General features: G+C 31.8%; 4 protein-coding genes across 6 annotated transcripts; 1 reads left to right on the top strand and 3 right to left on the bottom strand.

Annotated features, from left to right (window-relative positions):
* The first annotated feature begins 1413 nt into the window (after positions 1–1413).
* Positions 1414–10931, top strand: PPC2 (phosphoenolpyruvate carboxylase 2). The gene is made up of 11 exons (XM_022042235.2): positions 1414–1682; positions 1827–2049; positions 2673–3061; positions 3201–3285; positions 4479–4701; positions 5845–5948; positions 6143–6230; positions 6678–6832; positions 8031–9029; positions 9257–9643; positions 10476–10931. The coding sequence occupies exons 2-11, from the start codon at positions 1882–1884 to the stop codon at positions 10770–10772; spliced, it is 2895 nt and encodes a 964-aa protein (XP_021897927.2). The 5' UTR covers positions 1414–1682; positions 1827–1881; the 3' UTR covers positions 10773–10931.
* A 253-nt stretch (positions 10932–11184) lies between these two features.
* On the bottom strand, positions 11185–16678 carry LOC110814779 (ATP synthase protein I-like protein). 3 transcript variants are annotated; one of them, XM_088216737.1, is made up of 10 exons: positions 16300–16678; positions 15741–15790; positions 15555–15633; positions 15353–15451; positions 13862–13942; positions 13633–13724; positions 13135–13227; positions 12613–12681; positions 12054–12289; positions 11185–11502 (listed from the first exon to the last, which is right to left on the bottom strand). In XM_088216737.1, exons 1-9 carry the CDS (start codon positions 16627–16629, stop codon positions 12151–12153), a joined length of 1032 nt encoding a protein of 343 aa, XP_088072863.1. In that variant the 5' UTR covers positions 16630–16678; the 3' UTR covers positions 11185–11502; positions 12054–12150. The 3 variants fall into 3 exon arrangements, with proteins under 3 accessions (XP_088072863.1, XP_088072862.1, XP_088072864.1); XM_088216736.1 differs by having other exon boundaries at positions 11185–11513; XM_088216738.1 differs by having other exon boundaries at positions 11185–11513; positions 15353–15448; positions 16300–16677.
* A 1816-nt stretch (positions 16679–18494) lies between these two features.
* Positions 18495–18911, bottom strand: LOC148268597 (protein AGENET DOMAIN (AGD)-CONTAINING P1-like). Its single transcript, XM_088216105.1, has one exon. The coding sequence runs from the start codon at positions 18909–18911 to the stop codon at positions 18495–18497; it is 417 nt and encodes a 138-aa protein (XP_088072231.1).
* Positions 18912–20083: 1172 nt separating this feature from the next.
* On the bottom strand, positions 20084–22131 carry LOC110825179 (protein AGENET DOMAIN (AGD)-CONTAINING P1-like). Its single transcript, XM_088216106.1, has 2 exons — positions 21719–22131; positions 20084–20102 (listed from the first exon to the last, which is right to left on the bottom strand). The coding sequence occupies exons 1-2, from the start codon at positions 22129–22131 to the stop codon at positions 20084–20086; spliced, it is 432 nt and encodes a 143-aa protein (XP_088072232.1).
* Between the last annotated feature and the right edge of the window lie 1413 nt (positions 22132–23544).

The raw sequence follows: 23544 nt of genomic DNA on the forward strand, positions 1-23544 counted from the left end.
ACATTTGTTTGACTTCATCTTCATAACTTGAATTCATATAAAATTCTATTTATTTTCTTTACATATTAAATCCAATTATTTTTTACAATTAAAAACATTATGACCACATAAACTAATTATAGATGTAACATATTCTATTGAAAAAAATGAAAAACATGTGTAATAAATTAATGTTAGTGTTTTAATTTTTCTTTTTCAAGATCATCTCAAAGAATTTGTTTCTATCATTTTTTAACTAAATTTTTTTTATTAAAAAAATTAGCATATTTTATGAGAAAATTAAGCAATAAAATAAAAGGATTGGAGATCATCTTTCACCAAAAGCAACAAGAATCAAATTCCATGCCTTGCTTTAGGTTTCTTTAATTTCATCTATTATCAAATCAAACCTCAAACATTCTCCATTATATATTATTCTCAATTCCCGAACTACTTCACTATTTTCTAAATTCAATAGTTTCAGTAAATCACGATAGTTTGATTTAGATTATATTTAAAATTATTTTTAATAATTTATGTAATTATAAATCTTATTTTATAATTTACTGAGATTTATTGACTTTATATCCCGTACTACTACAAATAAATAATCTTAACACAAATTTATTGTGGTCTTGAAATTAGTAGTCATTTTTATATATGGGGTACTTGTAGTTGTTTCCTTATTATATTTGCTTTTGTACTAAATTTTATTACTAAAAAATATTCTTTAATTAATAAAATGAATAATGATGACAATAATTTTGAGCAAATAATTTATATATTTATTAATTAGGTGAAATATATATTTATTATTATAATAATAATTATTGCTAATATCTTTCTTAGGTTAAATAATTAAAAAAGGAGATAATATCAAATTCTATATTGAATTAAAATAATGCAAATTAAATTTAAAATACATTATTCTAATATTAAATAGAATTTCTAGTCATTTTAATATATTTTATGTAATTTTATAAGTATAATAACCTATAGATTTATAAATAAATTCTCAAATATTTTAAAATTTGTCATAAACATAATCTAAAAGATAATAAAAGTTTCATATAAAAAAAATAAAATTTGAGCTTAAGTAAAATTGGAACAATTACATTCAAAATTCTACTAAATTTTATGGAATTAAAAAATATTATTTAAGTTTTACATTAAATTTCATATGAAGCTAATTTTTTTAATTTAATTAAATAATATAAATTTATAAATAAATTTTAACATAAAATATAAATTTATATCAAAAATAATTTTTATTTTTTATTTTGCATGAAATTCCCTTTTTTTTTTTTTGTCCTTTTGATTTCACGAAACTACAACAGGCCTAGCAGGGTGGTGGATTTTAGTGCGGCGCCCACCGATCCATGGAAATAAGAACAAGCTTCCATTTATTTATTTTTTTGTAATTTCATTTCTAGAAATCGAGGTGATCCACAGAGAAACACGCTTCACCATCTTTGTCTCTTTCTTTTTTCATGAGCTTTAAGAACCAAAACCCACACCAGACTCCTCTCCATCAGTCTATAAATAAACAGCATATTCATCACTCTGATTTTCAGTTTTCCCCTCTTCCTCTCTCGTGAGTCAAGTCTCTTCCTTTCTCGTCAGCTTTCTCGTGTTGAACTTCATAAGAAACTTGTTTCTTCAGCCATTTTCTATCATCTGCTCGTCACGAGATTCACTTCACTGTATTGCTCTTTTCATCCACAGATTCAATTCAATTGTTTTTTCTTTTTCTTCAAATGGGTTTTGGATTATTTCTACTCTTTTTAACTCTTCCTTGTCTTGTATCATTCGCTGCGTGGTTTTGATCACCTTTTTATTGAATACAGAGGCAGAAAAATATAGAGTAGCAGATAGAAGGCGAAGTGAGAGCGAGGAGGAAAAATGCCGACTAGGAATTTGGAGAAGATGGCATCGATAGATGCTCAGTTGAGACTACTGGCACCGAGGAAGGTCTCTGAGGATGATAAGCTGGTGGAGTATGATGCTTTGCTATTGGATCGGTTTCTTGATATTCTTCAAGATTTACATGGAGAGGAGATTAGAGAAACGGTATTGTCTTTCATTTCCAAGCAATTCTTTCTTTCTTTTTAAAAAAATTATGTTCGCAAAAATTGGGGACCAACTTTTTCTGCATGCAACCATAAAAGAGATGTTTTGGTCGACATTCGTCGAGACCCTTTTCGGTTTTATCGAAATTTCAGACTTCATTTCAATTTGAAAAGTAAAGCAAGCGAAGTTCTACCTTGTTTTTCTTGCCTTGTGTGAGCTTTGACGGGCTAAGTTTGAATTCTAGTTGGGATTTTTTTTTTCCTTAGATTGTTGTTATGTTAGTTGATGCTCAAGCCTTGGACTGAGATTTAAGTTAAAAGTTTCTTTCATCGCCTTTTTTTTTTTTGAAGGGAAAAAATACATTCTCTCTGGGTCTTCACTTTTATGATTTAAACAAATCAGAGGAGTGATAATGAGAAAGAAAAATGAAACTTGTGGAAATATGAGATTTATTGAGTCAAGCCTTTAGTTTTCATCAATTGTTTCCCCTAATGTTGTTGCACTTAGTAAAGTTAATTTTATTAAATGAGTTGATTGATGAAGATTTTGGAAGGTTCTAATCAGAGTTTTGATTATAAACGGACAGAATATGTAACTGCATTTTGCAATCTAATGTTGTTTAGGTTCAAGAATGTTACGAGTTTTCAGCTGAGTATGAAGGGAAGCATGACCCTCAGAAATTAGAGGAGCTTGGGAATGTGCTGACAAGTTTGGATCCTGGAGATTCAATAGTTATTACAAAATCATTTTCCCACATGCTTAGCTTGGCCAATTTGGCTGAAGAAGTTCAAATTGCTTATCGGCGAAGGATCAAACTTAAGAAGGGTGATTTTGCTGATGAGAATTCTGCAACAACTGAATCAGACATTGAAGAAACCTTCAAGAGGCTTTTGCAATTGAAGAAGTCACCTGAAGAAGTGTTTGATGCTTTGAAAAACCAGACTGTTGACTTGGTCTTGACTGCACATCCTACTCAATCTGTCCGTAGATCTTTGCTTCAGAAGCATGCAAGGTATTGTCTTACTGTTTCTCAGTCTTTGGAGAGCATCTGAGAGTTGCTATTATGATTAATGTCTCTTAGAAATTTTTCCAGTTATTAGATAGTATCTACTAGAAGTTTGACATAATTGTTTGTTAATTTAACCTTTTAGGATCCGCAATTGCTTGACCCAATTATATGCGAAGGATATCACTCCTGATGATAAGCAGGAACTTGATGAGGCTTTACAAAGAGAGGTAGGCAGATGCTGTTGATATAATGCTGTTTATCTTATGTGTTTATATAAAGGGCTCATGGCTCATGGATTCATGTAGACCTTCTACTTAAATCAAAGTGTAAATGTAACAATATAATGGCGCTTCTTTCCTTTCTTAAACTTTTAGTTAGTTCTTTCCTTTTAGGACATGAATGCTACTTAGGATATACCATTAAAATTCTCTTTTGCTCTTTATATTTTTCTAATTCTAATATCCCTTAACATGCAAATAACATGTTTGAGTTTGAGCATATTTGATGTAATGAAGAAGAACCCCGTTTTTTAATGAGAGCATATGCTGTAAATATTAGGCATATTAAAATGCCGAATCACAAACCAGTCTTTGTTTCTGAATTCTAAAAATAGTGCTTCTGTTGTTAGTCTCCGGAGCTAATCATGTAATATTTAAATTCGTCTCTCACACATGGGCTGCATGCACACTGGATACATTAACATCTGTGTGCATATATGTCCAGATGCATGTAGGTACAGAACTGCTTTCTAAATTAAGGTAAAATAACTTTTTTCTTGTATGATATTAAATGAAGATTGAAAAGTTTGAGGTAATGAGAGTCCAGAAATGCACATAGGTAACGTCATGTTTTAGATACTTATACCTTGTAACCTGTGCATATGTCAATATGGTTGTGTAGAATTACTAGAAAGGGCTGCATTTTTATAGAAAGAAATTTTATATATGCTTGATTTATTTGAACCACATTTGTGTAAGTTTGACATTTTTGTAACATAGGCATGCATCACATGCTTCATTTTGAGCGAATCTGCTTTGTGCTAACTTATTTGATTTGGTTAGCTATGCAAGAGAGTTAAAACTCCTTTGTGTAACTATCAGTTATGATTTCACAGATGACTTTTGGTTTTGTTTTCTTAGTTGATTTGCTTAGGTCCTTTTCTTGTTTGAAATTGGAAAGTAAATTTATAATGCTGGATTTCAAGAGTTTGGCATTAATTGTCGTCTTCTTACCGTTCGAAAGTATTTGGGAATTGTGTTAATCAGAAACTCCTAATACTGCCAATCACACATTATTTTGTTAATCATGATTGGATATTTGAGGTTCTTTCCTCTTTTTGTTTTTATTATCAAAGAAATACAATATTAGAAGGAACATGTTTGTCAAAAGGCTAACTACATCCATCTTCTCTTTTTGCTAGATTCAAGCTGCATTTCGTACAGATGAGATCAGAAGAACTCAGCCAGCTCCACAAGATGAAATGAGAGCAGGAATGAGTTATTTCCATGAAACAATTTGGAAAGGCGTGCCAAAATTTTTGCGGCGTGTTGACACTGCTTTGAAGAACATAGGAATAAATGAACGTGTTCCTTACAATGCCCCGCTCATTCAGTTTTCTTCTTGGATGGGTGGAGATCGTGATGGTACATATTTCTCCACATGCTGTAGTTGCTGGATTTATGTCCTTCCTGACCTTTTAATTTTCCATTCTTCTGTTTGTCATGCTTCTTTTCTGTGTACTGGTGGAGGAGACCATTGCTGCAACAAATGTTAACTTCTTTCTGGTCTTTGAAGCTAAAGGATGTGATTTAAGAGAAAGAGGGCCTTGAAGTAATACTAAAGAAAATTTTAACAATGAGCAAAACTTGGAGATCTTTAAATAGGGTTACACTTTGTGGAGGCATAGACCATGCAAACAGAGAGAACATACAACACCTAACCAAATAGGAATTCGTAATATGAACTAAACTATGGTAGAAGCAACATAAATTTCTTAACCTTCTAATCCTTTTACTATTTCCGAGAAAAGCTAAGACCCTATTTAGTAAATAAAACATTTTCTAGTTTTTATTTCTTAACTTCATATATTTCTCTATGTAATTGTATGTACGGTAGAATGGGCTTGCTTGATACGTTTCTTAAAAGAAAATCTTAAGAACTGTTTTTAATTCTTTCAAACTCCTTCCATAATTTTTACTATCATTTTCTGTGCATTATTGTTATAATACATGTTTTATGTATAAACATATATGAATTTAGGAAATAGAAACAAGAAAAATGTTTTGAAGTACCAAATGGAGTGTAAATATTCTGATATGTAAAATATCGTAATTACATAAATATCTTTAATTTTGTAGTCCTTCCCCTTTAGGATCTTCCTTTTCTGCATCAGGATGAAAGTATGTAGTGAAGATATTACTAGCAGGATTTAGATATACAAATATGTATGGATACAAACACATTTATTTCTGCATCATTGTTTTGGAATTACAATGTAGAAGAAATTGATTAATGAAACATTTGTTATTTGGCTTTCTTATTTTGACACAAAAACATTGAGTTCTTGTCCTATACCACGTCACAGGACATGAGGATAAAAATATTTGAACTTTTTAGAGATTTAACTCTTTTCTTCCGGGAAAGGTGAACTTTTCCTTTTCCCTTTTCATTTTTTCTCTCTTTACTTCACTGTCATTCTTGCCCATACCAATCATTTATGCATCATAGTTGTCTGAAACATGAGCTCTTTCTTGGTTGTAGTTTGTTGACATGTCTGTGGACTACAGGAAATCCCCGGGTAACTCCTGAAGTAACCAGAGATGTATGCTTACTGGCCAGAATGATGGCTGCTAACATGTACTTCTCCCAAATAGAAGACCTTATGTTTGAGGTATCAAAGGAATATCATGATTTCTTAGGCATTCCCTTGTCATTTTAGTCTTTGAAGCATTATTACTTTGTTAGTGCTCAAGTCATCTTCCTTTCTCGGACATTCTTTTTCTTCCATTTTAATCTTTGAGCGTATATAATTTTTTATGGCACTGACATTTGCGCTTGTTCTTGTTTCTACAATTATGTTCATAGTTGTCAATGTGGCGCTGCAATGATGAACTACGTGCTCGTGCAGATGAACTTCATAGGTCCTCAAGGAGGGATGCAAAACATTATATAGGTGAAGAAATAGATTTTTCCATACGCTCTGGACTAAATTATTGATGCTTTCATGAAACTCATTTCTGGCATTTTCTTTTCCTTTCTTTTTGTGTTCATTCTGTTCTAGAACCTGTTCATCTTTCTTATATTTTCCTAAACTTAACTCTAGTTCTTTTTTATTCTAGTGCCCTCTTCTACTTCAATCTCCAGAGTTACTGGAAGTAGTTTTTACGAGAACTCATCAGTGTTCCTTTTTTCTTTTTCAAATGCTCTTATTTGTCAGTTGTGTTCGATCTTTTAGAGTGATGATGTCAATATTTCTCAGCAGAAATCTCCACAAACTTTTAAGCTGAGTGGGAGAATAATTTCTTTTAAGATATTTTCATTAGCTTTGCTAAATTGGTTTACACTTTGGACATGATAAGTACAGTACGTTCTTTCTCCTCAATGTCTTTCATGGATGCAGAATTTTGGAAACAAATTCCTCCCAATGAACCCTACCGTGTTATTCTTGGTGATGTGAGGGATAAGCTGTACAATACACGTGAACGTTCTCGTCAGTTACTAGCCAATGGGATTTCTGAGATTCCCGAGGATGCAACTTTTACAAATGTTGAGCAGGTCCTTTCCTTTTCTATCTTTATGCAACTCAGAAGAAGTTATTGATTGCAATTCTAATAAATTTCTTGAACAGCATAAACAAAAATATTGTTCCTCTATCAGATGATATTAAGTATGGTGATTTGCGCGCTAAGAAAATACGTTGTTGTGGTGCTAGACTCTTATTGTTGCCTTGACACTAAAATTTATGGTCTTTGTGGCTGCTTTTAGTTTATTGAGTAATCTTTGAAATGCATAATTCTTACTAAAGTGTATCTCAAAAAAAAGTATATTGTTACTAAAGTTAAATAAAGATTTGTATCTATGTAAAATAGTTCAAAAGAAAATATGAAATAGGATCTTACATAAAGATGTAAGTAAGAGCTAGATTGCCAAACTTTCTTCATATTATAACCAGTAGGTTCATGCCCTTTGTGTGAGGCAGGTCTTCGCTGCAATTTTCATATCTTAAAAATTCGCACCATATTATGCATGTTGTAATTTGATTTGAAGAACATTTGAACTTACATTTCTATGTATCCTAACTGCTTTTTCTGGAATGTAATATCGAGACTAGATTGTTCAAAGTTCTCAAAACTAACTTTTCCTTGATGCAAGATCAAATATTTCAAAACATTAGGAAATTTTGAGCTATTGGCTAACAGGAGAGGTTATTAGTAAGTTTTTTATAGCATGAATCACTAGCAATGGTTGCATATATGCTTGTACCTAAGTATAGAAACCTAATGTTTGTAGGGGAGATTAACAAAAAAGTATCAAGGATCATGGGTATAAAACCCTTCATATTTTGGGTAAGGGTTATCATACATTTGATGCGGCTGGTTTTACTGATCATATTGTTGAAATATTTCTGCACCAAGTAAAGTTAATTCCATATGAGCAGTCAATATGAAATATATTTGTATTATTTTGAAATGGAACTTCTTTTGCTGATTTTTCTCTAGAAAGAGACTGAAGTTCTATTTATATCAACTTGGAATGTCTTGTCGCTAGGTGTTTGCATTATTCATTTATAGATTAAGGCCCTGAGTAGTCAACTACTGTTTGTAAGAAGCCACGTGCTTAGCTTGAAAACCATTATGGTTAGTGCAAGTCACGAGAAATCGGTTGCCACTGTTCAATTTTCCCACTGGAATTTATTTGATTTAATTTGTTTTTTTCTCCCATCTGATCTAATTTTATGTTTATTTTGCTGTAGTTTCTGGAGCCTCTTGAACTCTGTTATGGGTCACTCTGCTCTTGCGGTGATAGGTCAATAGCTGATGGAAGCCTTCTTGATTTTTTACGTCAAGTGTCTACCTTTGGGCTTTCACTTGTTAGACTTGATATCCGGCAAGAATCTGACAGACACACTGATGTTATCGATGCAGTCACTAGACACTTGGGAATTGGATCTTATCGTGAATGGTCTGAAGAGAAGAGACAAGAATGGCTCTTATCTGAGCTCAGTGGCAAACGCCCCCTTTTTGGTCCTGATCTTCCCAAAACTGAAGAAATAACTGATGTATTAGACACATTTCATGTCATTGCTGAGCTTCCTGCAGATAATTTTGGTGCCTATATAATCTCAATGGCAACAGCCCCATCTGATGTACTACTTGTTGAGCTTTTACAACGTGAATGTCGAGTGAAGCATCCACTTAGAGTTGTTCCATTGTTTGAGAGACTTGCTGATCTTGAAGCTGCTCCTGCAGCTGTGGCCCGTCTCTTCTCTATTGATTGGTACCAAAATCGGATCAATGGGAAGCAAGAAGTCATGATAGGGTATTCAGATTCGGGAAAAGATGCTGGTCGTCTCTCTGCTGCTTGGCAGTTATACAAAGCTCAGGAAGAGCTTGTAAAGGTGGCAAAGCAGTATGGCATTAAGCTTACAATGTTCCATGGCCGAGGTGGAACAGTGGGAAGAGGAGGTGGGCCGACTCACCTTGCTATATTGTCTCAACCCCCTGACACAATTCATGGATCACTTCGAGTTACAGTTCAAGGTGAAGTTATTGAACAATCCTTTGGAGAGGAACATTTGTGCTTCAGAACACTACAGCGGTTTACAGCTGCTACTCTTGAACACGGTATGCACCCTCCAGTCTCCCCAAAGCCAGAATGGCGTGCACTCATGGATGAGATGGCAGTCATTGCAACAAAAGAATACCGTTCTATAGTTTTCCAGGAACCTCGTTTTGTCGAGTACTTTCGCCTGGTAATCATTCAACTAATTATTGTCTTTCAGTTTAATTTGGTCTTACAAAATTATGTCTACTTTGCTCAAGTTTGGAATTAATGGCACTGTCAGTTTCTTGCATGGAATAAGTGGCGTAGTTGTTATTAAGAATATTGCCGAGCAGTCCTGAAACAAAATGCTCCATAATAATTTGTGATAACCATCAGAACAACATTTTATTAAAATTTTTGATCTGATGGCTGCAGGCAACCCCAGAGTTGGAGTATGGTCGGATGAACATAGGGAGTCGTCCATCAAAACGAAAGCCAAGTGGCGGAATTGAATCACTCCGTGCAATCCCATGGATCTTTGCATGGACGCAGACGAGATTCCATCTACCTGTGTGGCTTGGCTTTGGAGCTGCATTTAAGTATATCATTGAGAAAGATGTTAAGAATCTTCACATGCTCCAGGAGATGTACAATCAGTGGCCTTTTTTTAGGGTTACAATTGACTTAGTTGAGATGGTGTTCGCCAAGGGAGACCCAGGAATTGCTGCTTTATACGATAAACTCCTTGTGTCAGAAGAGTTATGGTCGTTTGGTGAGCATTTGAGGAATAACTATGAAGAAACAAAGAGCCTTCTCCTCCAGGTATCAATCTACTATGCACTTTCTAACCTTTGTCTAAAAATTAAGGGAGAAGTTGGGGACTCAGGATTCCTATCTGACCTTGTGTCATGACAAGTAGGACAGGACAAGTCTCCATGACATTTGATACTTGTGAAGAAAAGAAAAACTAAAAATCCGAAAATCCAAAAATAGAAGTCTCCATGACATTTGGTTGCTAAGGTTTACTTTCTTAAGACTATCATCATATTAAGCCTTTTTTATCTATATACTTAGGGAATGTTGCCTTTGCCAAGGATGCAGCTGAATCCTGCAATCACATACTTTTATAGTATCCTGTTGTATATAATCTTTGGTCAATGGTGTATGGATTATTAGGGGTTTAACTGGATTGTTGCGGGTTTGATGAGGGAGGAGATTTGGGCTTAGAGGGGAATATGTAAAAAGAAAAAATATGTAAATTTCTTTTGACAAATTTTTGGGTGGTGTGGAAAGAGAGGAATAAAAGAGCTTTTAAGAAGTAGAGAATGAAATGTCGAAATTAGAGATGGTTACATTATTTTGGTTCTTTGATTTGGTACTATAGATTTATTATACTGGTTACACTTTTTATTAGTATTATTATTTTTTTTTAAAGATCTATATATTAGGAAAGTTCGTTAGCTTTAATTCCAGATATTTTATTAGGAACGGAAAGTTTCCAATGGAAATTTGAATCCTTGAATATATATATTAAAAGGTAAATGCACTTCTATAATCAGAGTGAAGCAAATCAGGGATAAAGTCATCGCCAATAACTGCTTGCTACAGCCAGGTTTTAACACAATCTTCAATTTTTTTTTTCGTATTCTTGTAGATTGCTGGGCATAAAGATCTCCTCGAAGGAGATCCCTACTTGAAGCAAAGGCTTCGTCTTCGTGATGCATACATTACAACACTCAACGTATGCCAAGCATATACTCTGAAGCAGATCCGTGATCCCAACTTCCATGTTAAGGTGAGGCCACATTTGTCGAAAGATTATATGGAATCAAGCAAGCCTGCGGCAGAGCTTGTGAAGCTTAACCCCACAAGTGAATATGCACCTGGCCTTGAGGACACCCTTATTTTGACAATGAAGGGTATTGCAGCGGGCATGCAGAACACTGGTTGAGGAGGTCTTTTTGTGTCCCCGTAATGTTAAATATGTTTATGTATGTATGTCACCCTTTTTCGATGTTATATAGATCTCGGACGAACAAATGTGTTTCTCTTCAACCAATAGCCAATAAATTGTCAAACTGTTTATGTTAATATATTCTGATGTTCCTAATGCTGCAAACTGTATGTTTTTTACATGGCATTGTAGGATCAACTTACAGAAAAGCAAAAGCACAAGTCTGTCTTATCTAATCAAGCATCTCTTTTTGTTATTCGACAAGGAAATGAGTTAAAAAGCTTCCCAGGTTTAAGCTGTGAAATTCACTCTCTACTGTCAAGATCGACAGATTAATAGTCAGACTCGAAAAATAATAAAACAAAAATGAGGTTCCTGAGAATTGAAGATGAAATCTTCTTCACACGTATTAAACCAAACAAAATCAACGGATTTTAGTTCAATAATTATGTTCTCTCTTTCATACTAAACAATCAGTTTCAACTTTTACGAATATTTCTACATATACATTGTACTGACACGAAGATTAAAAAAAATTAAAGAAAAAATCATCTAATTCCCATATTAGTGACAGTTTTCTGGGTTCATGATGCAAATATTTGACCGATAAATCAAATAAAAATTACAGTGATGGCTTCTTGCCTTTCTAACAAGACTCTCTTTCTTTACACCCGAAATAGAACTTCCCTCCAAAATCCTGGTTGCGCTTTAACTTCGAAGCAGAAGTCTGATATGCAACTGAAACATTAATATCAGAAAAATATCATGAAAATCACAATGAATAAACATTACTCTAACCATCACGAGGCTATTAAGAAAGCAAATTATCACCAACAAATTGGCAATGCAATCAGCTGAACGTAAAACACAGGCTTCGAAAAATTCCAGAGAACTTATTCAAATACGCAAATCTATACTTGCTAATTTTGCTTCTCGTCAAGATTTCCTCAAACTTTTCTGCAAGAATCTAAGCCTAACTTTCATAGTCCAGGTGGAACCTCTAACTTCACCCTAAAAGCATAAAGCACATAAATCTTATCCCTCGAGTTTGGGAGTGACCAGACAAATCTTTCACTTTTAATAAGCCTTAGGGAAACTGATACCAAATAAAATGAATTTCAGCAAACATAATAGGAAGTTGGATGAAGTAAAGCTGCCAATTTCTACTCATGAACCTCTATTTCAATTCCAATTATGGGCTAAAATGAATATTCATTAACAATTTATAATTATTATTTAAGTATGTAGCAACAGTTAAAAAAAAAATCTGTCAACTACCTCTCTGAGCTGCAATGGGGATATTCTTTGAAGATTCCCAATGATGAAAAGGGTATATTTTAAGCACGATAGCTTTTGCCGAAGTATAAGCAGTATCTTAAACTGAGGTATTTTTGCCAACGGCAGGGAGAGCATCCTCTAGAGCTTGAACAAAGGTGGCAATCTTGTATGTGAAAAATCCCACTAACATCGGAATCAATTCTAAGTGCATGTATCCATATTCTGGAACGAGGATTCTGCACCCATGCAAACACATAGTCAGCATAAGTATAATGTAGTTAATCGGACACTTTTTTTTTCAAATTCTAGAATGAATAATGAGTTGCTGCAACAATCATTTGAACAAAAAACAAATATTCCCGTAGAAACCATCTTTCAGAGAGCCAATAATTCTAGAAGTTCTGTCACAAGATCTGATTTAACAGATCAGCAATCGCCGAAAGAAGGCAGAGATATAATCAGAAGAGGTAGAAAACTATATTTCCCTGGACAGATAGGTTTTCATATTTATTAGCTTCCATACTAGTGTAGGAATGAGAGAAATTGGCAATGAACTTACCCATTCCACCGGTTGTAGAGCATGACCAATAAAACAGGAACAAGCAACCTTGGCTGCCCAATTGCCCCTCTGCAAACAGATTCCGGTAAGTCATCTTAACAAGGATATCCTAGAGGCGAACAAAAACAAATGGAAACTTATTTTCATCAGATTCAACACTAACTCTTTAGTTCCTTATTTCAAGCACATCCCATTGGTGTAATCCTCTACAATTTTATAGGTTAATTCAATTTTGGAAAAATGAAAAAGGAAAACTCAGTTTCTTAGAGAGTAACGTTAATTTCTAATTGAGTTTTTATTGAAAGCACTGATGAACTAAAAATATTAAATATTGACGTAGAAAAGATAATAGAAATCTGAAAGTAAAGGATTAAGAGTTACATACTTGACAAGCCTCGTTGATCTTTTATTGAGAGCATTAGTTCATAAATGAACAAAAGATACTAAAATTTTGATATATCATGTAAGATAATTGAATAAAGATAGTAGAAATCTGAAAATAAAGGATTAAGAGATACATACTTGACTAGCCCCTTAGCTCCATCAGCCATGGAATCCACACTGCTCCCCAGCATTCGTATATACACAATAGAACCAAGCAATCCAGCACCGAAGCTGCAAACAAAAAATATTGAATGAAATTCAGGTATCATGAAGAATAAACACCGAAATACTTCAATATGATGCTTCAAAATCTTTTAAAGATTAAGATCCTGTAAATTTCCATAACCAGTTCAAATAAACATGACCTAAAAAAGATTTTAAATATATGGGCATTCAGAAGGGAAAAAATCAAATAGAAGTGCAGAACTATAACTACATAAAACAACCATATGACCAGTTTAACTATGAAGCCATTTTCCCATTCAGTAAGGACCATTTTCCATTTAAGAATGGCCTCACAGGAAATTCCTTAACCTTTTTTCAGAAAACTGACATTAACAAACAATATTTCGAAAAGAAAATGCGGCTGCATTAACCAATAGTTTAAAGTTTGAGCATTTGCACGCATATACTAACCTAGCTGTGACTTCAGCAGAATACGAAACATAGGATGAGACTAAACCAACACCACCAATAGCAAGGGTGAGGATTTGCAACTTGTTCTTTAACTGCAAAAGAGACCCAAAATATATCAACACAAGAAACAGAACTTAATTTTTGCAGAGCCGGAAACATGGATCTAAATGAGTGTAAAATGAGAAGATGGTGATTTAAGTCTAGATACTAGAATAAGTGAACAAATTACCTTAAAGTACTGCTCCCTTGATTGAGCAGCCAATACTTCCGGATCACCTCGAGGCTGCCTTATTTCTCGAAACATCACATCCTACAAACCACAGCTAATTAGAAGCCAAAACTGAAAACGGAAAAATAAGGCTAAGTTTCATACATAAAAACATTTTTAGTTTATTTAAAAAAAAAAAAAAAACATTTTTAGCTTAATTTCCTAAAGTCATATACATGTTTACATAAAACACGCGCCATAATAAAAAATGAAAACAATCTTTGGAAATTATTACATACTGTCACTTAAATGTTTATAAGTATAAACATATACAAGTTTAGGAAATGAAGAGCAACTTTGTTTTCCTTCCTCCCTTTTCATTTGTTAGGAAATGAAACCCAAGTTTGTTTTTCTTCGTCCCTCTTCATTCACTTTCAAAAGCTCTTATATCTTATTTCTTTTACTTGAATGAGCAAGGAAGATGTTAACGCAAAAATTAGAAACTGAAGTGATGCGGGATGATCTTAGTTCTTTGAGAAGGTGTAATCTTATACGGAAAAGACTGCGTTCCTAAAGTATCATTACTAATACAAGACTTGTACTAGTATAGGACTATTATAGTTTGTTATATTTTTTCCTTTTATTTCCAGCCCTATTATGTCAACTTTTCATAAATTTAGCCATATTAGTTTAAGTAGGCACCCCATGCATGGGTGCTTTATTGTTACTGCTTAGACTGTAAAAACTATTGATATTATTATATTGATCAAATGCCTAACAACCCTGTAATGGTGATTGCTGCCAATTCTATGATCATGGATTTGATTCTATTTTCTTCTTCTATTTTTCTAAATTCTACTTCGTTCTTGTTGTGCCACATCAATGTGGTTCTCGCAAGAAAGGCGTCAACAGATGAAATGGGAACTAATCAAACAAGGAAACATTTGATACACAGGCAGTGCCCAAATTTCCTATATTACTCTGTATTAATTTTCGATGGTGTAATTCTTAACAGTCCTATAATTTAATAGATTACAACAACAGTGTCACTTTTTCTCATGTATAGTTGCAATTTCTGAAGAGGAGCAAAATCATTTTCCATGTACCAACAATGTATAGAGAGAAAAAATAGTGACAATGAACTGAGTGAAAACTGAAGAGAGAAAAAAAGAGGAGACAGAATTGCTCGGAGAGAATTCCTCTTACATTTTCAGTTTTCTTTTGTTTGTGGTGAAGGAAACAAAAACATTGTGAATGTATAAAGCAGCATGAAGCATTTTCCTTGCAAAACATCCTAAATCTAAAGTTTTGACAAGTATATATCACGTTCTCGATGCTACTCTTCTTTGTTTCTTTTAAACAAAAGATTAGAGCTTGACCTCTATCAAAAGACTATCAAAATCAAAGAATTACATACTGAAATTGGAAAGATGTCATCATAATGGATGCTTATGTAACGATGTGAGTGCATACTAAACGACAATGAACATGTAGGATAGGCTAACAACTTACACTGCCACCAGTAGCAGCCTTACTTGCTTTATCCCACTTCTCTTGTTCACGACGTGTTGGAACCAACTTCCATTTACGAGACAGGCTCCCACTACTCTGCTGATCATTTATGTTTTTTTCATAGAGGAATAGAAAGGATTGAAATGCATAACTAGCATTTAAGTTGGAAATCCAAATGAAAACGTATCGCCATTAATCTTACTCGAGGTGCAACATCATCATGCTGCTCTAACACAGGCTTTGACAGAGTTGTAAGTTCTTTGCTCAAGTCAACTTCCAGACTATCAATGCATCCACCATTCACATGAATAATTGATCGAAAATTAGTAGACAGAAAATTTCTAAAATAATTCAAGTAACTTAGAATTCTTAGTATGTGAGAGCAAACCTGTCAAGGCTCATAACTCTATTTAAGCTCAGAAAACCAGAAGGCTCTTCCTGTTCACACCAAAGCCAATTCGTCCAATTTATTTGAATGCAGATAGATGGGGAAAAAGAAATTTTGGAGGTTTAATATCTCCATTATTTGGTCTCATCTAGGATGATATTCAATATAAAATTAAAGAGATTCCACAGACTAAGAAAAGTCATCCTTTACTAATTATCCCTTTCTCTTTCTTTACTCCTGGATGAGCAAACTTAACAGTATCATAGAAGCTCTCTTAACAGATCCATGGAAATTTAGGCAATTAGAAGAAGAACTGCATTGATTCTTAACAGGCCTAAAAAACTATAACCAGGGGAGAAAAAAAAACTTGATCGAAAATCAAGCCACAAAAACAAACAAATTTAGCTCAGAACCTCTTCTCCATATACAAACCAAACATATATTTCATTCAAACAACAAAATCCCATTTTAAAGTTATTGGAGAAAAGTAACCAAAAGGACCAAGCTTGACGAAGAATGAATGAAATTCTGAAACAAACTAAGAAGAGAGAATTTAAACCTTAATTGGAACTGACTCCGGAGAAGAAACTTCTGAATCCTGAATTAATCTCTTCATCCGACCCATGAAATCTTTGTTCCATATAAATTCATCAGAGGTTATTGGGTCTTCTTCTTCTCCTCCCCAATACTTTCGCAGCTTCGTGGTGGCGGGTGGGCCGCCGTAGTCGCCAGGTGCCACACCTGTCGACCATTTCAATGGCTTCTTCTTGGGCAAAATTATCTTGGTGGGTCTCGGGTTTGGAGCAGATTGTGGTGGTGTTGATGAATCTTGAGATATTGGTGGTGTTGTTGAAGCAGCCGATATGTAGTTCAGTATCGCCATTGTCATACACTGAAGGTAAATTGCTGCTCTTGATACTTATTTTTGTTTTCTTAATATGATATGATATGGCCGACCCAAAAAAAATAAAAATAAAAAACATAAAAAAATCTAAGACTCGACGTACTTCAATTTTCCACGTCATTCCATATATTTTATTTTTTATTAAATTAAATTTCAAATAAATTATACGAAGAATTTTAGATTAAATATATTTTTTAGAAAATAGTAACTTAGCAGCCATATATTTATTATAACTAAATTTCAAACAATTTATTCTTATATTAATTATATATATTTTTTTATTTTTAAAATAAAACGATATGAAAAATCTATTATATATAATTACACGTAAGTATCTATAATACATAATATACATTATAAACTAAATAAAAAAATTTTCTTATCGCATACGAACTCGTTAAAAAATTATACAAGAATTGACGTAATAATCATGTACTTAAATCAGAGTTGGTAAATTATTCAAATTAATTATAGAGTTAAAAGATAATTAATATTTAATTAACATTATTATTAATTTAAATTACACGTAACTATAGTACGTATCTATAGTAGATAATGTATATTATAAATTAAATAAAAAATTTTTCTTATGACATTTGAACTCGCTAAAGAATTATACAAGAATTGATGTAATAAGCATGCAGTTAAATTATCGTTAATAAATTATCCAAATTACTTCAAATAAATTATAGAGTCAAAAGATGATTAATATATTCAACACGCAACTATAATATGTATCTATAGTAGATGATATACGTTATAAAATAAATATATTACGGCATTCGAACTCGTTAAAGAATTATACGAGAATTAACGTAGTAACCATGCAGTTAAATCAAAGTTGATAAATTATCTAAATTACTTCAAATTAATTATAGAGCTAAAAGATGATTAATATATAATTAACATTATTATCGATTCAAATCCCAAAAACAACGTTGTTCTCAACATCCACCATCATAAAACAACGAGAAAACTACACATTCATTATCATAAATCTACTGCATAAATTACACGTAACTATAGTACGTATCTATAGTAGATAATGTACATTATAAACTAAATAAAAAAGTTTTCTTATGGTATTCGATCTCGTTAAAAAATTATACAAAAATGGACGTAATAACCATGTAAATAAATCGTAGTTGGTAAATTATTCAAATTACTTCAAATCAATTATAGAGTTAAAAGATGATTAATATCCGATTAACATTTTGATGGATTCAAATCCCAAAAACAACATCCATCATCATAAAACATCAAGAATTCAATATGCATAAACATTAACTTTCAATCCAAATACAAATATCATTCACTTCACTTCTACTTTATTCTCTCATACATGAAATCCATGTACTAATTTCATGTGGTTTACTGGCCAATCCCATCGCCCTCTAAGAACTTAATTTCCTTCGATCACTCTGTAAAACAACAAGAAAGAAAAATTAGATCCCAAATTGTAGAAACAAACAAATATAAACCTTTCAGTTGGATATCCACATTACTCAATAACAATCTATATATATGTATATATATATATATATGTATATATAAACCTTCTCTCCTGAACATTAAATAAAGTAGTCCAAAGAGGCCTTAGCTTACCCAACCTCTTACCCTAGCCTACCGATGCTACTACATACAACCTGATCTCAGGTTTACCAGTTTATATCTGCAAAGCTAAGCTCAAGCAAGAAAATGACAGCAGGAAGGCAAGCAACAGCAAATGAAGCTCAAAGAATAATAATCACAAAGTGACAGCTAAAAGACTATCCAAAAGAAATGCGAAAATAGGTTCGGAAAAAAAAAAAAAGTAAACTAGTAAAACGATGAAGAAGAGAAGATTGAAGTTACCCAAACTTGGTAGAGACCCATTTTTCTTCAGCCCAGTCCAGATGAAACCTCAGCTTCTCAATATCAGAGAAACGGATCGTCTCTCCAGTGGTTGGGAAATGCACTACATAGTCAGACCCTGTCTTTTCGGTGATTGTTCCACTCCACCAGCCGTCATTGTCGAAGGCGTCAATTCTGTCGCCTGGTGATAAATTTTCAGTCGGGAAAGGAACTGCAGGCGGCTTCGGCCTGATCTCGTTTATGTTGAGCATCTCTTTTAAGGGTCCTGAACCGTCGTCCTTCATTAGAGTTTTGTATTCCACGATATACATAGTTTTGCTGAGCTTCCTGGTCACTGTTGCTTCGTAATAGGAGCCCAGGAAGCCCTGCTCGCCGCTGGTCACTTCGATTTCATCTCCTCTCTTGAACGTCATTTTGCTCTTGAAAATCTAGGGAAAAGTTTGGATTTTTGGGATGATTTGCTTCTGGGTTCGCAGGACTTGGTAATGATTTTGAAGACGGATTTGGAAGTAGAGCGTGCAGTGGGATATATATAGCTGTTATGGTAGGGGCAATTATACACATGAAAGATATCACTAATTTTTTCTGTCCACTTTCATTCCCTTCATTTTCTTCTCCTTTTAACTCCATTTCCTTATTAGTGTCACCTCCCGAGATTTTTTGTTTGTTTTAGCATTAAATTTTGGACATTTAAATTTAATACATATACATATATAGTTAGATATATTAATCTCTTGCATTTATTTTTGTATTTATGATTAAAAAAGTATATTATATGGTGGTACTATATTATAAACATTATTTATTAAGTAAAAAAAAAGATAAATTAGTTTATCTTTTAGTCTAATCACCAATTATACCTCATGTTACAATTTAATTTCTTTATTTCAGCATAACTCAAACATAAAAACTCATTTCAAGACACAAATTTTCTTGCAAGATTATGATTTTAACATAAAAAAAATTAAATCTTATTTGGCCAACATATTAAGCAAAGAACTTGCTAACAAAATGAAAAAAAAAAGAAATTAATTATCTTATAAATTAAACCAAAAAATTTACTTGGTTATTTAAACACATAATTTCCAAAAAAAATTATGTTAAGTTAATGTTTGTGATCAATTAAGTTTGATTGTCTAATCACCATAAATACAGTAGTATATCGATTCCAATTTTTGTACTTTATTTGAGATTACAAATTTAAACTCATTAAGAATATAAAATTTGTTATCTTATAGTTGTATTATGTATTGGCGGTAACCGATCTATAATATTTAATACAAAAAGTTTAAAGATTTAACTTATTATTATGTTGATGAAGTTACGGTAAATAAATTAGGTTTACTCCCAGTGAGTTATAATATATCCGAACGAAAGAAATATAACGTAAAACTTAGATTCTCTTAATTGGAATAGTCACAATAAAATGAAAGTCTGATATAACTATTTTATTTATAAGAAAAATTCAAATATCTCATTAATATTAAATTTACTAATGAATCACATTGATTAATATTACAGTTCGACGAACTATATTTGTTAAAATGTACTAATTTTTTGGCAAAGTCCATCACCTTCTAGGAACTCAGTTTCCATCAATTACTCTGTAAAACAACGATGAAGAACAAATTTAGGTTAGACAAATTAGTATAGAAAATAGATAATGAAAATTTAGATACCAAATTGAAGAAACAAGCAAATACAAAACCTTTCAATTGAAGATAATAGAATGATTATCTCCATTCCTCAATTATAGAGGAGTAAATTTTATTTCAGTTTCCATAAAATTATTTTTTAATTCACTTACCACTAGCATATTCTTCAAAGCTAGAATGATATTGATATCGGTTTTTTTTTTAAATACTATTAAACAGTAACCCGTATACAAAAGCTTTACGATTTATATAGTATAACTCATACAAAAATTTTACAAATCCGAATTATATTAATATTATTGATTTTTTGCATTTGAATCACGTTCATTTTAGCTTGAATTTCTTTGAAATTTTAATTCCTACTTTTATTTCATTCTATTGTTGGTCATGATAATATTTAAGTACCAGCAAATATTCAAAATCCGCTTAGCTAAAATAAACTGTAAAACACCAAGAGGTCAAAGCACACAAGAATGTTTATTCATACTGTAAAATATTCATGTTATATAGATACTAGTGGCTGATTTAACATTATTTTTATTATTATTTACGAATAAAACTTATTATAAATATTTTTTCAATCAAATGGAGTGCTTAACAACCACATGATTATGATTATGATAATGATAATTCTATGATTATAATTAGAATTACTCACTGTATTTCTCTCTATATTTCTAATCACTCACTAACTATATTAAACTAATTTAGTATTATAATTAAAATTTTTAATTCTCATATCAAGTCTTTATTCTATAAAAGCTACTATTGCATATATCACAAAACCCTAAAATACGTAAATTCATGTCATAGGAGAGAAATGCACAAGAATGACAATATATTTTGCACATACGTTAGTCAACTACTGTTATAGTCGAATCTTTACTCTTTCAATTGCTAAGGATAATATCAATAACTGATTTCCAATAATTATCTCAAATAAATAAGCTTTTTACTTTAAATGATGACAAAAGATCATTGTATGTTAAAGTGATCTAAATTCTTAAAGAATTTATAAGACTTTGACTATATCTAATAATGTTTGATCTAGATTGTGATACATAGATGGTAGAAATATTGTGATATTTTCTAGTCTTTTAAAGTTTAAATTGAAAATTATTTATTCATATGTGATAGTAATAATAACAACATAGATAATAGTAATAATTACGATAATTCTCATAACTATAACAACAATAATAGTAGTATTAGAGATGAATAACTCTACCAACCCTTAAATAAGTAATTTCTTATCATTTTCATTTATATGTATATATATAAACCTTCTCTTATAAACCTTAGTTAAAGAAATTCAAGGGGCCTTAGCTTATCCATCCTCTTACCTTAGCCACATACAACCTGATCTTAGGTTCACTAGTTTATATCTGTAAAGCTAAGCTCAAACAAGAAAATGACAGTAGAAAGGCAAGCAATAACAAGTGAAACTCAATGATAATAACCACAAAATCATAGCTAAAAATCCATCAAAAAGTAATGCGAAAATACGTGGAAAAAAAAGAAAAATTGAACTTGAAAAATGATGAAGAAGACAAGATTGAAAATACCCAAATTTGGGAGAGACCCATTTTTCATCAATCCAATCCAGATGCATCCTCAACTTCTCAGTATTAGGGACAGTGATGGTCTCTCCAGTGATATGAAAATGCACAACGTACCCAGACCCTTTCTTTTCGCAGATGGTTCCAATCCACCAACCATCGTTGTCAAAAGCATCAACTTTATCACCTGGAGATAAATCTTCAGTCGGGAAAGGAACCACGGGGGGCTTAGGCCTGATCTCGTTGATGGCAGTAATCTCTGTCAAAGGTCCTGATCCGTCATCTTCTATCAAATTTTTGTACTCCACAAGGCATGTAGTTTTGCTTACCTTCATGGTCACTGTTCCTTCATAATAGGAACCCAGGTAACCCTCCTCTCCACTGCTCACTTCAATCTCGTCTCCTATCTTGAATTTCATTTTTCTTTGGGGAAAATTTTGGATCTTTTTTGGATGATTTGCTTTTGGGTTTGTAGGATTTTATAGCTGTTAGGTAAGGTGGCATTATACATATGCAAAATTTTAAGTCGATTTTTTTGGATAGATATGCCAAAATTTCTAGTTGTCTTTTCCTAATATGCCAACTTTTGTTGATTTCTTTCCAAAATTATACTAATTAATTCATTGAATTATATAGATATTTTGAAAATTTTAAGTCCTTTAATATTAATAAATAATAAATTTAAATGTAAAAAGACTTGGTATTCTATTAATGAATTTACAATTTTATCTTTTTTTTCCTAATAAAACATCTTAACTTTCCAAATTATAATTTACTATAAAAGTAGATATATTTCCTTTTTTCACCCAATAATTTATTTCTTTTAATTTTTCCACCATTCATCTTCTTTATTTTTCTTCTCCTTTAACTCCATTTCCTTGTGTGACCTCATAACATTTTCTGTTTGTTTATAGAGATTTTTTTACCTAATAAAGACAGATTTGTTTTAACATTAAATTTTTGCCAGTTATTTGTATACATGTATATACATAGTTAGATTTAGTACTTCTTATTTTAAAATTTTTTAATAATAAATTTTATTGTATTTATGGTTTAAAAATTTTACCAGTATATTCCTACTATACTATATTTTAAAATTATTTATTAAATATAAAAATTTCATGCAATTGAAGTAAGTCAAAGTACGACTTACATAATAAAATATAAGATAAATTATTTTATCTTATATTATAATTTAATTTCCACTATTTTAGCATAAATCAAACTTAAAACTCATTTCAAGTCACAAAATTATAATCTTAACAGAAAATTGTTTTTTTATAAACTCAAAACACAAAACATTTAAAAAAAATCCAAAGTTTTTGACTTCAAAAACTTCAATTAAGACTTATCTTCTTAAAATTAATTATCTTATAAATTAAATCTTATAATTTACTTGGATATATTAAACACATAATTTCCACAATTACTGAAAACTTAAAAAAAAGTTAAGTTAATGTTTGTGACCAATTACATTTGATTATCTAATTCATAGACACAGTGGCGTAATGATTAATATTTTTGTGCTTTATTTGAAGATCATAAGTTCAAATTCATTGAGAATATAGAATATACCATTTTATAAGTGTATTATGTGCTGCTGGTAGCCGACCTATAATATTTGATACAAAGAGGTTAAATATTTAAATTATTATTATATTAGTGAAGCTATAATGAGTGAGTTAGATTTATTTCTAATGAGTCATGATGTATTCAAATAAAAAAAATATTGTATAACAATTAGATTTCCTTAATTGGAGTAGTCACAATGAAACAAAAATATGATCAAACTTTTTATTTGTGAAGAGAAAAGTTCAGTTATCTTATTCACA

Source organism: Carica papaya, chromosome 3 (genome assembly GCF_054855325.1).
Source record: "Carica papaya isolate Zhongbai chromosome 3, ASM5485532v1, whole genome shotgun sequence".
In the NCBI taxonomy this organism is placed as follows: domain Eukaryota; kingdom Viridiplantae; phylum Streptophyta; class Magnoliopsida; order Brassicales; family Caricaceae; genus Carica; species Carica papaya.

What these genes read in the sequence shown, in the direction of transcription:
- PPC2 (XM_022042235.2), top strand. Translation starts at nt 1,882, where the DNA reads ATGCCGACTAGGAATTTGGAGAAGATGGCATCGATAGATGCTCAGTTG. An exon ending in GGATGCAAAACATTATATAG is followed by an intron (nt 6,231 to 6,677) that starts GTGAAGAAATAG and finishes TCATGGATGCAG; the next exon opens with AATTTTGGAAACAAATTCCT. An exon ending in TTGTCGAGTACTTTCGCCTG is followed by an intron (nt 9,030 to 9,256) that starts GTAATCATTCAA and finishes TGATGGCTGCAG; the next exon opens with GCAACCCCAGAGTTGGAGTA.
- LOC110814779 (XM_088216737.1), bottom strand. Translation starts at nt 16,629, where the DNA reads ATGACAATGGCGATACTGAACTACATATCGGCTGCTTCAACAACACCA. An exon ending in CGGAGTCAGTTCCAATTAAG is followed by an intron (nt 15,791 to 16,299) that starts GTTTAAATTCTC and finishes TGGTGTGAACAG; the next exon opens with GAAGAGCCTTCTGGTTTTCT. An exon ending in AGGCTGCTACTGGTGGCAGT is followed by an intron (nt 13,943 to 15,352) that starts GTAAGTTGTTAG and finishes TGTGGTTTGTAG; the next exon opens with GATGTGATGTTTCGAGAAAT.
- LOC148268597 (XM_088216105.1), bottom strand. Translation starts at nt 18,911, where the DNA reads ATGACGTTCAAGAGAGGAGATGAAATCGAAGTGACCAGCGGCGAGCAG.
- LOC110825179 (XM_088216106.1), bottom strand. Translation starts at nt 22,131, where the DNA reads ATGAAATTCAAGATAGGAGACGAGATTGAAGTGAGCAGTGGAGAGGAG.